The 11,528-nt window shown below is 44.2% G+C and overlaps 1 protein-coding gene across 1 annotated transcript in view; it reads right to left on the bottom strand.

Annotated features, from left to right (window-relative positions):
* Positions 1-8,660: 8,660 nt before the first annotated feature.
* The window catches only part of LOC123033713 (potassium channel subfamily K member 17-like), a 32,812-nt gene continuing 29,944 nt past the window's right edge, over positions 8,661-11,528 (bottom strand). The window contains exons 5-6 of the mRNA XM_044450459.1: positions 10,975-11,143; positions 8,661-8,920 (exon numbers count right to left, since the gene is read on the bottom strand). Coding sequence (XP_044306394.1) covers positions 8,661-8,920; positions 10,975-11,143 — 429 coding nt within the window. The remainder of the gene's footprint in view (positions 8,921-10,974; positions 11,144-11,528) is intronic.

Genomic DNA, 11,528 nt, shown 5'->3' with positions numbered 1-11,528 from the left:
TCGGCCATGGAGCCAACTGGGTGACTTTGGGCCAGTCACAGACTCTCAGCCCAACATACCTCACAGCGTTGTTGTTGTGGGGAGAAGATGGAGGAGGAGAATGATGTAAGCTGCCTTGAGCCCTTTGTAGGAAAAAGGCAGGATATAAATCAATAAATCAAATCAATTAATCAATTTTGGGAAAAAGCATCTTTCTTGTAGCCACCTGGCAGGGGCACTGGAAGAGGGCCTCAGATGATGACCTTAAAGTCTAGGAGGGGACCACCTGTGCAGTTGCCTCCATCAGAAGGACAAGATGAAGTAAATAATTCCATGAATCTGGAGCAAGGCTCAAGAGGGGGACATAGATTGAGGAAGAGTCTGGAGGCCAGTGAGGCCTGGAGATCCAAATGCAGCCCAAAGGCTGTGTTAATGAAAGTTTCATGTGTGGTGTAGGGGTTAAGAGCATGAGACTGGGACTCAGGAGATCTGGGTTCTGGTCCCCACTCGGCCACGGAGTTCACTGGGCGACTTTGGGCCAATCACAGACTTTCGACCCAACCTACCTCACAGGGTTCTTGTGAGGTTGAGTTTGCAAGGAGGAAGAGAAAACTGCCTTGAGTTCCTTGAAAGGAAAAGGGTGCAATATACTTAAACAAACAAATAAAGCAATGCTAGCACACACTGCAATATATTCTAAGGGGAAAATTCAACATATTAAACAATCATGATGTAACTGGTCTGAAGAAATTCAGAATATTTTTGCAGAAACAGCATGAAGACATGTTGATTGGGCATCATGTGACATGCCAGTGAGTTTGGCAATGCAGTGCTAGCAAAAAGGCCTAGTGTTAATTGCTCCCAGGTCAGCCTATTCCAAGCAACATTCCACTCCTTCTGGAATTCATTTTATTTATGAGATGCAGGTAGGTTATAACTTTGCTAAGCCTGATTGGGATTGGCTGGACTAAAAAGTTCCCTCTGTGTAATCTGCTTCTCAGTTCAGCCCAATACCCAGTTGTCTTAAGTTTATTCATGGTGATTTTTCACAGTTACCAATGTTTAATGGTTTTCCTCCCAGCAGAAATTGTTGTTGATGAATAAAAATACAAGATATTGATTACACTCTTCAACCTTTTATGAAGATGCTGTCTTCTCTGGAACGTGGAGACCAATTCAGAATTCACAAACCCTCCAGAGCAGATTTGGGCTCACTGGGGGCTTCCCACATTCCTCCCCTCAAAAGCATGCAACATGCTTGTTGCTTCTGCAACAACCCATCCCTGATCAACAACCCAGGTGCATTCCCCCATTCATAGATGTTAGGAACTCTACATAGTTTAGTGGTTAAACTGAGCCATCCCAAAGAACAAACTGTGGATGATGGTTGTGTTAAGTCTGGGTTGTTTAAATTCTAAATAACCCAGAATCCTGGCTTTGGATGTCACATTAACAATCCAGGAATCAGTTGAAAGTGGACACAATTGCTCTTGCTCAGCCATGGCAATTCCTGCATCAAACAACCAGGCTATTAGACATGCATGAGAGATTTTTCTCTTGAGAAGTCAAAAGGGTTCAAGTTAACGCAAGATATCTGAAGTGCTAATCACACCCTGCTCCATCTCTCTGAATTTTCCTTTTTATCAAAAGAGCTTACATATTGCCTTCAGAATATTACATACATCAACCGAGTCTTTCTGTATGCTTTCACCCAAATATGTTCCCAGGGTTTACACAGAGAAGGGAAATGTGTGTTGGTATAAAAAAAATCTATCCGTCAGTAGAGAACAGTAATAAAAGTATGGAACATGACTTTCCCTCCTGTGTTCTCATTAGATATCTCTGTGTTCTCCTCCCTTCCCCTCCCCACTTTCTACACTGTATTTTATGATGGGGTGTGTGTGTGTGTGTGTGTGTGTTAAGTTCATTAAGCTGGCCCAAGTGCTAATTCCAGAAAAACAGCATATACAAGATTTAGTAAGTAGAGAATGACAGAAGGCCTTGAAGGACCAACATTTCCCCACTCGTGAGGGCTAGAATGCTGGGAAAGAGTCAAGTCTCATGAATGCAGGATTTTGTTTTTGATACTAAGTTCTGCACCCGTGAAACTGTAGTACACAAACAGGACTTGTCTGAGTCTGTTTTGGAAATGCACTTTGGTATGCAAAGCATTAGATGTATTCCTTTGAAATCCTGGCCGACATTAACTGTTTTCCTTGGAGAAGGTCTCTTTCATTTGAACTCTAAATAACTATCAATTTTACAACAATCTCATGGTTGTGTATTGGAAACAACCTCAGTGACAGATTTTGAAGTGCATCACAGCAGACAAAGCTCCTAAGAACCACTGCGGGGGGTGCTATACCAGGCACAAGGAGTGCCATACACCATATCGTATCCACATACAATATGCACAGATTCTGATTGCATGGATTCAAACACAATAGCATTAACAAAAGTCATTAGACTGCTGAAATGCAGCCTGTAGCTTTCAATGAGAGATACCTACCATTTGCCATTTCGCTGGCTACCTTGAAATATCCATACACACCCCAGCCCCCCGAGGAGAAAGGAAAGATCCAGCCTCTGCTATACTGCTTTCCTCAGGCACTCGCTTCCTCTATGAGAAGCCACCACAAACCATAGGAGGGTTTGAAAGCTTTGCTGGAAGTAAGAGAGCCTGTCCGTCATGCTGGGGCAGATGACATCAACATTTTCTTCTGGAAAAAGTCCTGGACTGCCATCCCCTTTGTCTAGGATACAGCTGAATGATCTATCATCCACTACCTATTGCAGGTCCTGAGCTCCATGCTCTTCTCTGCTATATATATTTTTCTTGCTGGGTTACTAAACCTTGGAAGATTGCTCAGTGTTTTAATGCCTTAACCAAAGGCTTATTGATTCAAACTCATGTTTGGATAGCACTCTGTTTATTCATTCTGGTGCAGGGATTCTTTGGAAGTTGAGAAAATATTCTAACTGGAAAGGTTAGGAAGGAGTACTAGTGGAACCATAAATTAAAGTTTAAAAAACCACACAGAGAGATGTCTGGAACTGGTTTTTAGTTTCATTGCAACAGTTGGGGGTCCAGGGTTGTAACAGAATCTCAAATCCAACCACATGGTAGAGCATACACATTAACTGATCTGTTAATCATTTGATATGTTAATGTTTTGGGGAACATTTTGCTGATTCCTGATCCTTCTAGAAGGGGTCTGTAATAGTGACCTGGTATGCATACTGCTATAATCACCAAGCGTCTTTATCCTGAGCAGCTGTTAAAAACATAGGAGCATCCCTAAGGCACAGAGTTTATACCTTTAGAATACAAATATGTTTTTTCAAAATAAACATGAGTCCTAATTGGGATAGACGAAATGAAATCAATGGGGCTTGTTAATGCCACTCTTGTTAATTGCAATAGGCCTGCTGTAAGGAGGCTGACCATTGGATTTAACTCATCATCTTGAAGGATGCCATTTTCTTATTCCTGGAACTCAAAAGAATGGTCTCAAAACAGCTCTGGAGGTGTGCTGCAGGAGCTAAGCAGCGCTGACCAAAGGACAGTTTGTCTGGGAAATGCCTTTAAGCCACACTTTGGAGGAGGGAAGGCTGCAATATAAGCAAATAAAGAGGACAGATGCCTATGAACATAACAGAAAAAGGGAGAGTTGGAGAAGAATCTTTGCTCATCAGGCTTTCCCTTTCCACAAACCCTAAGAAAAGGTCATGCTTGAAAAAATGTGAGGGGTATTAGCCCTGTGTGGACATGCAGCCTACTCATGAGGGAGCTAAGTGGAAGCAGGAGGGCACAGACATATACACAAGCCCCATTCTGAGCAATATAATAGCCCCCTTGGCAATTCCTGGCTTGCCCCATGTTCAGATGGAAAGTCTGAGGGGGCTGTTCCATGCGCTCTTTGAACCCGGGGCTCCTGAACTTGCAGAGACTCAAATTCAAGGGTACAAGGGCAGACATGAGGCAGGCAAGTACTGAGTGGGTGGGCAAGGCAACACTGGGGACCAGGTTTGTACGCATTGCTTTGCCCCACCATCCTTTTAGACCCCATGTGAACAGACCAAGTATCTGCACGGGGCAAAGATTTACTAGCATTGCCTGATTCTTGGCAGTGAATTCTTAAGTGTGAACAAACTGCAATATCTTTACTTTTTACATATGTGTTATTTATTGTAATGAACTTAGCAACTTAACATTTCATAGGAATGTAAGCTTAACAGACATGATATAAAAGGGTTAAAATGGAAAAGAAGAGGAACATAAGCAAACTCAGGTACCAACACTTTCCAGTCACTAAGTGATAACTAGGCAGAATGGCTGTTGATGGAATGAAAGAGGCAAATGGCAGAAGATTGCAGCTGAGCATATGGCGGGTGCCTTGCTGGGCCATCAGCTCCCAAAATGTAGTATCAGATGGGCTGATGCCAATGGAGATCCTTCTGGGTGGAGCAAACCAAATGGACAGATGGAATTCACAGAGAAGACCTCCCTGCATCTTCCTAAAATCTAACTGCAAACTCATTTACCAAGTATGAACAACTGTGTGTCCAAAGCAGAACCATCTACATCCAAGTTTTGCAGGGACTGGTTTTTCAAAACTATCAAAGAAAAACTAGAGAGGAACAAAAACTATATCAGGGGAAACCTAAAACTAACTAACAAGGATTGAGCATCTCTGTATGCACAGAAAGCTGGCAAAGCATTGTAGGGGAATGAAAAAAAGGAAGGGAAGGGGAAGGGAAATGGAATGGAGCATCCTGGAAGAGGGCTGGCTGGCACCCTCAGCAGGAACACTCTTGTACTGCAAGATTTTGTTACAGGTTGTACTTGACTCTCTCTAAGATGCAGTCATGTGGAGTGACACTGATGGAGCCAAATCTGGAAAGGTATGAGCCAAATAACAACAGGTCCCAGCCAGACCAAAGAAGAGAGCCTATCTTGCCTCAAACTATTGGAAATGTTAACTTAAAATCCACTTTGTTCTGTTTAAAATGCCTGGCCAATTTAAAATAGTGAGAAAACAAGTTAACAAGCTAATAGTGGGAAACAAGTGGGTTACTTGATTCAAATATAATGTAGATTTTGACAGCGTGTGAACTATTGGGTTGGCCTTAAACTTTGAATAAACATGGTATTAAAAAAAAAAGTAATTGCATGATTCTTTAAGCAAAATCACATATATCACCTCGGAAGAAACCTTTGAAAGACCTTAAAATATCTCCTGTAATTTTCCAATGCAGACTGTGGAAGAATCCAAGCCATCTGCGACAAGAACAAGAGCAGAACAGGCATGTTTTTCTTTAGTCACCCTTGAACGAATAACCTTCCATGTTTTGGCACACAAACATTCCGTGGGTGATGGGTGGTTTCTGTGTTACAGATCTCTTTCTCCTATGGCTTCCTCATCCTGCCACAAAGTCTGGGCCCAGCAGAAACTTTCAGAGAAAATGTCAAAGAGACCAAGATGCTGGAGGCATCACTGGAAACTGAATAGCAGGAAAAGGATCAAGCTGTAAGGAGGCCAAATCTAACAGTATAGAGAAGCTAGAATTTTGGGGAGGTTGTTAAGTCCATTCAAAATCTTCCCCAGCATGAACTGCTGCGTAGAGAGGACAAGGGTGCCAGTGCTGCATGCAAAGAAATACCAGAATGCAACATATCTCAACATAATGTTGAGATAGACGGCAGCACCTTTCGGATGGATCAGAAAGGTATTCTGTGACTCTGTTTATTCCATCTATTATCAATGATGTGAGGAAGGGGGTGGGGCTCTTGGTCTCTTCCAGGTATTATTTTAATCCCTCTGCTTCCTTCCTCTCTCCTGCAACATGTGGCTTCCTGGCCACAGCCATTTCCTCCTCCTTGCTTTGCCCCCTTTGCAGTCCACTACTCATCGGCATGCATGTACTAATTAGCAGATGAGTACTCCCTGAAAGTTCCTGCTGGGGTCACAGGGCCTGGGCCTGACCACTGTAGGAGCCAGCATCAGGGGAATAAAGAGTCAATTTCTCTTCCCATGGCTGGTACAATCTTGATAATTATCAGCTCCATGGCAACCCACACTATTTGGATTTTTTAAAAAATCTGTGTTTATACGCAGAGATAAATTTAATGTGTTGTTCTTAATTTGTCCCTGAAAGTTCATTTAGAGTTGTCTTTTCTCTTTATCTAAGGCTGCAAGATACTTCCTCACTTTTTTATCCTGGCAGAACAGGACACATCTCTTACCCTAAAAAGCAATGTGTGAAATACAAAAGCCAGAGTTTTGAAAATGAGCATTTTACATTGCCTGTAAAACAGAGATAGCGCCTGCCTGGAGCAACAAAGCCCCATAAACAAAATTGAAAGGCAGTTTGTTCCAGTACATGTAAATTGCCTTGTTAGTTCCCCAACTCCCTGCTGTGATTTCACATGGTGTTGTTATAGCTGCTGCTCAATAACAATATGGGTCAACAAGGTGTTAACCAAGGGAGATTCTCTCCCACACATCTCCATCTGCAAACAGTTAACTCCCCATTGCAGACACCAAAATCTGCAAACTGCCTGTAGAAGGCAAGGTAAAGTTATGACAAATATTCTTAAACTGCAGAACAGAGGAAATCTCTTCAAGCAGATACTCAAATGTTACTTTTCTTAAAAGGATGCACAGGCACGGGTCTGCTTTGGTGGGAAGTTATTTAGCTAAAGAATGCATTAGCAGAATTGACTTAGGCCAGGCCTGCACCTTGTTCCAGTTGGGCAGAGCAAGAATCACCAGTATAACTTCCTTCACTGTAGCATCACAAAGTCACATATACACTAGGCCAGCCTTTGCCAACCTGGTGTCCTCCAGATCAGCTGGAAAACTTCCATCACAGCTGAGGAGCACCAAGTTGGAGAAGTCTCTCCTAGCTCAAGCCCAACTCACATTTCTTCCCATAGTACGGAGACTGTCTTAAGCCAACCTTCCACCCAACATCTGCCCATGTTATTTTCTGGATACAGCATTCTCCATGATGGAATCTTTACTGCATGGATGGAAACAGTCAAACCTCCAGGTGCTGTTGGACTGCATCATCCTTCACTGGTGGTTGTGCTGGATGGGATTTGTAGGCCCTAAAACATTCAGAAGGCTACAATTTTAAACACATATATTAGGGAATAAGCCTCATTTCACACTGTAGGACTTCGCCTCCAAGTAAAGTTGTACAGGATTGACTGTATTATCTGCTTCCAATTCACCTGAAATACTGGCCCTGGTGGGAGTGATACAGTAATAGTTTTGCCTGTGTGGCACATGCCAGCTTCTCTGTTTTCTCATAGCGTACACCTTGTCTTGGTTTGTTGTATGTGTTGTATTTAGGTTTTGCACGTCTCTGTGTGCATTAACTTATATATATATTGTACGGGGTGTGTTTTTGTTGCTGTTGTCACTGTGTCTGTGTGGTATTGGGTGGGCATCCTGCCTGAATGTTAGTGCAGACCGCCCCCCCCCCCCGCCTTGTGCTTGGGTTGTTGGGCAAGTCACTTCTCTTTAGCACACCGTGCCAACATTCCAAATATGCCCACCGACCCGGGCAAATTGGGAATCCCTAACCTGTCCTTCAGGTAGGTGACCCTTTCCAGATGCTGCTGCTAACCAATACTTGAAACAAAAGCAATCAGTAATATACACGTTGTAGCAACTGCTCGCTGCACACAATAAGGCTCAAATCCAAACATGCACACACATAATTACGCTGTTAGTATATGCAGTGCTTGCCCACTGACAGGGCTGAGCTGCACTGCTATTGCTTCTCGCTCCAAATCCAATGAATTGCTGTGCCCTGTGCTAAATGCATCTTTTTTTTAGTCTTTCCCAACCTTAGACCTAGAGAGGATTTTTAGACTAACATTTCCATAAGCCCCAGGCAGTATGGTTATTGGTGAAGGATGATGAGAGGTGTAGTACAACAACACATAGGGATCCGAGGTGTGCATGTGGGGTGTTTTAAAACAACATCCTCATCAACAGCTAACACTTTCATCAGGCTCTTGGACAAGGAATGCTTTGTGTTATCTATACATCACAGCATCGGCCGAGTGTTCTTTGGAGAAGTACAAGTGTTCTGTTTTATGTACAAGGGCAGGACCTACGCTGTGTTCTGTTCAGTAAATATCCATGTGAAGTATGTTACAATACTACACAAGTGGCCTTTTTAGCACTGATTTATAAACAGGAACCACTTCACCCCTCATACTTTTCCTATACAGAAATACCCTTAATAGAGGGCACGGGGTGGGAAACTGCCTACAATGCCAGCTTCAAATCCAGACAACAGAATGGTGATGTATGTGGTTTTCCGATGCAGGTGCTCACAGCAATATAAACTGGTTTGCTGATTCTACAGGATATACTCTCAGATTCCTCCTATCCAGGAAGTAATTTTCTGGTAGAAAAGGTGTCACACTTGCCAACCCAAGGAGCCTACTTGGATCTCCACCTGACCTAAGTGCTGACTCTAGCAAACTTCTGCCAGTACGAGAGAGAGAGAGAGAGAGAGAGAGAGAGAGAGAGAGAGAGAGAGAGAGAGAGAGAGCGCGAGCGCGCACGCGTGAGCTCTGCCGATGGCCTGCCCAGTCAGATAGTTCTCTCCTGTGAAATCAAAACATCCATGCCAGTGGATCAAAATGCATATGCAAGTCAGTCTGGCCCTGCAGGCTTTGTGTCTTTTATGTTGCAGTTCTGGCCATCTTCAATACTCAAACTAATATTTTGTTTGTCGTGCATTAATTCCTGTTCCACCTCTTTGCTCTTCTTGCAGCACTGGCAGAGGCCACTGGAATTCTCAAGCAAGCTGATGCAAAGATTGATCATCAGTGCTAGCCAGGCCATTCCAAAGAGAATCCACAGAGACACCACATTCTTATACCAGCCCGGGTAAGTGCGCTCCGGGTTCATGCCTATGGAAAAACAAGATTCAAGCCAGTCATTGGTACAGAGCATCAGTCCCTTAATTCATAAATTAGCAGCCTGATATTGAGCATTTAGTGCTGAACCAGAGCAAGCAGGATTTCAGTAGTTGCACAGATACCTTGGTGATTGAGAGAACTAAAGTGTAAATCTTACAATGTCTGGAAAAATCTGAGAGTGGACAGGGCACTGCCCAAGTCAGACACCAACTGGAAGAACACACTGAATGATGATTTCATCACCCAAGGATGTGTAGTACAAATAAACCATGAATGAGGGAACTGTAGTGAAGACACATGCCCATACAATCCAGCATGAAAAAGGAGCAGGATGCACTTTGTGGGGAGAGCCGGGGGGGGGGGGCCTTTCTGAGTGCTCCGTCTTCCCCTTGAAATATCCCTGTCTATGCATGGAGGGCAACACACGCTGCTGGGGGGGGGGGGGGCGGGGGCGGTGCAAATGCTTCCATCATTGCAACAGGATGGATTTACCACTGTCTTCCTTCTGCTGGAACAAACCACAGCCACCCACAGACATGGGATGTGATTAGGGGCACTGTTCAGGTAAGGGCTTCAAGCAACCCTTCACAGTCATGGCCATGAAGGCACAATCCTGCTCCCATCTGCACCATCCTGAACTGGGTTCTCGCTCTTGGTCCTTCACTGCAAGGCCTGAGGGCCACTGGCAGCTCCTAATCAGAGTCAGTGCAGCTCTCTGTACTGGCCGGTTTCTCCCTCTTTGCAGCAGCTGCTCAGCACGGCTCTCTAGTGTTGTCTTGTTTGTTGTAGTCAAGGGCATTTGCAGTGCTCTGGGCTCTGCAGGAAGCTTTGGGCCTGGGAAATCAGCAGTCCTGGCTGACTAGCAGGACAGTGGCTAAGGGTGGGGAGGGAGAAGGGAATGCGGGGCAATTAGCCAGTTGGCTGAGATGAGGGAGCAGCCCAAGGAGCCAAGAGAAATGGGGTCAGCCAGCTGCCATGGGGTCCCAGGCAGGCCCCTGTGCGGCCTCAGTGGCAGTGTCTAGGACCCAGTCGGCTCCTGCCTGAAAACAGTACAGATCACGAAGAGTACAGTACACAAAGAGGCTTGCGAAAGTGAGAGCAAATGTTGAAAACTGCCTTTAGACAGAATATAACAGATTACCACGAATCTTTTAGAATATATGCTATTTATGATGTTTTGTTCATTAGCTCCCAATGTTCAGCTGTTCATATTTAGTACTCTTTCTATATCAAATAATATGAGACCAAAGGAGTGGCTACTACATCAGTTGGCAAGCTAGAATTTAATCCATGTCTTCCAATCCACCCACAACTGCCCTGGTTCTTATTGCAAATGTAACCCCAATTCCAGTCCTAAACTTAGTGTTGCATATTTCGTTAGAGTATTTGCTTCAATTTAACTCCATGCAGTTATCCTTGTTTTCCACCCAGAAAAGAACGGATTCAGTGGCAGTGAGCCTCTTGCTAATGGTGTAAAGAATATGCTGCCCCATGTGATGCACCTGCATGCATACCTCTCTCAATTTGTAACCGCTTATGGTTCATTATCTCTGAGTGGATGCGTGCATATACTCACATGGGCTTTTGCAAGAAACACCAATCATGCAGGTATGGTTTTTAAACATTTTCTGCTGCAAAACACTTAAGGAGGTGTTTGCTTTGGAAAATCTCCTGAAGAGTTAAGACCTTCCCTCCCTGACAAGGAAGAGCCCATAGCAAAGTGCAATAAAGCTGCTTGTGAAAGTGAAGCAAAGACCTTCCTCTCACAAACTGGGTCTGTGTAAACAGGCACAAAAGCTCTTGGCAAAGGGCCCTTCACATTCAAGTGGGGCTGCCTCCTTCAGTGAATACGGCAGACAAAGCCAATGCTCACGCTTGAAACAAATGTTCAAACCCATTGCCATTACCAGACTTACCCTCGAAAGCCCTCTTTTTTGCCCATAATGAGAACATATACACAGTATAGTGAACACAGCAAATTCCACAGAGCCTTGGACTATCCAAGCCCCAAAACATTCCATGTATAATAGGCTTGGACTACCTACCGATGACATAATCTCCAAAGCCGATTGTGCTAAGTGTGATGAAAGAGTAGTAGAATCCTTCTTCGTAGGTCCAGCCTTCTATGGCCACGAACAACAAAGGTGGTAACAGAAGAAACAGCAAAAGGCCAGCGACCAGCGCACAGGTCCGTGTCAAGACAGCTGCCCCTCGCTAGTGAAACACAGAGAAATACAAGACAGTGCTTGACAGAAAAGGCCAGAGGGACACCAGCTCTTGTATCTGGGACAAAACAGCAATCAGCTGGTTTGTCCCAGGTGTGGAACGATTCTGTAGAACAAGGATCTCTTCCTGCTGGTTAAACGAATGGCAATCACATAATGGTCATGGTCCAAAGGTTTATACTCAAGTTCACTGTGTACCATCTGTAGTTCGTGGGTCTTTTTGGATGTAACACTCCCAATTTTCTAAATGTAGAAAATTTTGAAAGGCAGGAATGAGGGTCAGAAATGAATGCTAAGCCCATGTGCTTTTCCTCTGCAGGCCAGCTTTGGTGCTACAGTCTTGGTCTCTTAAAGCCACAGAATACAGAGGTTTA

The sequence above is a fragment of the Varanus komodoensis genome, unplaced genomic scaffold, assembly GCF_004798865.1.
Source record: "Varanus komodoensis strain SLA01 unplaced genomic scaffold, ASM479886v1 scaffold1, whole genome shotgun sequence".
NCBI lineage: Eukaryota > Metazoa > Chordata > Lepidosauria > Squamata > Varanidae > Varanus > Varanus komodoensis.
Note: the sequence above shows the minus strand (reverse complement) of the source record. Positions and strands in the feature narration are given on the sequence as shown.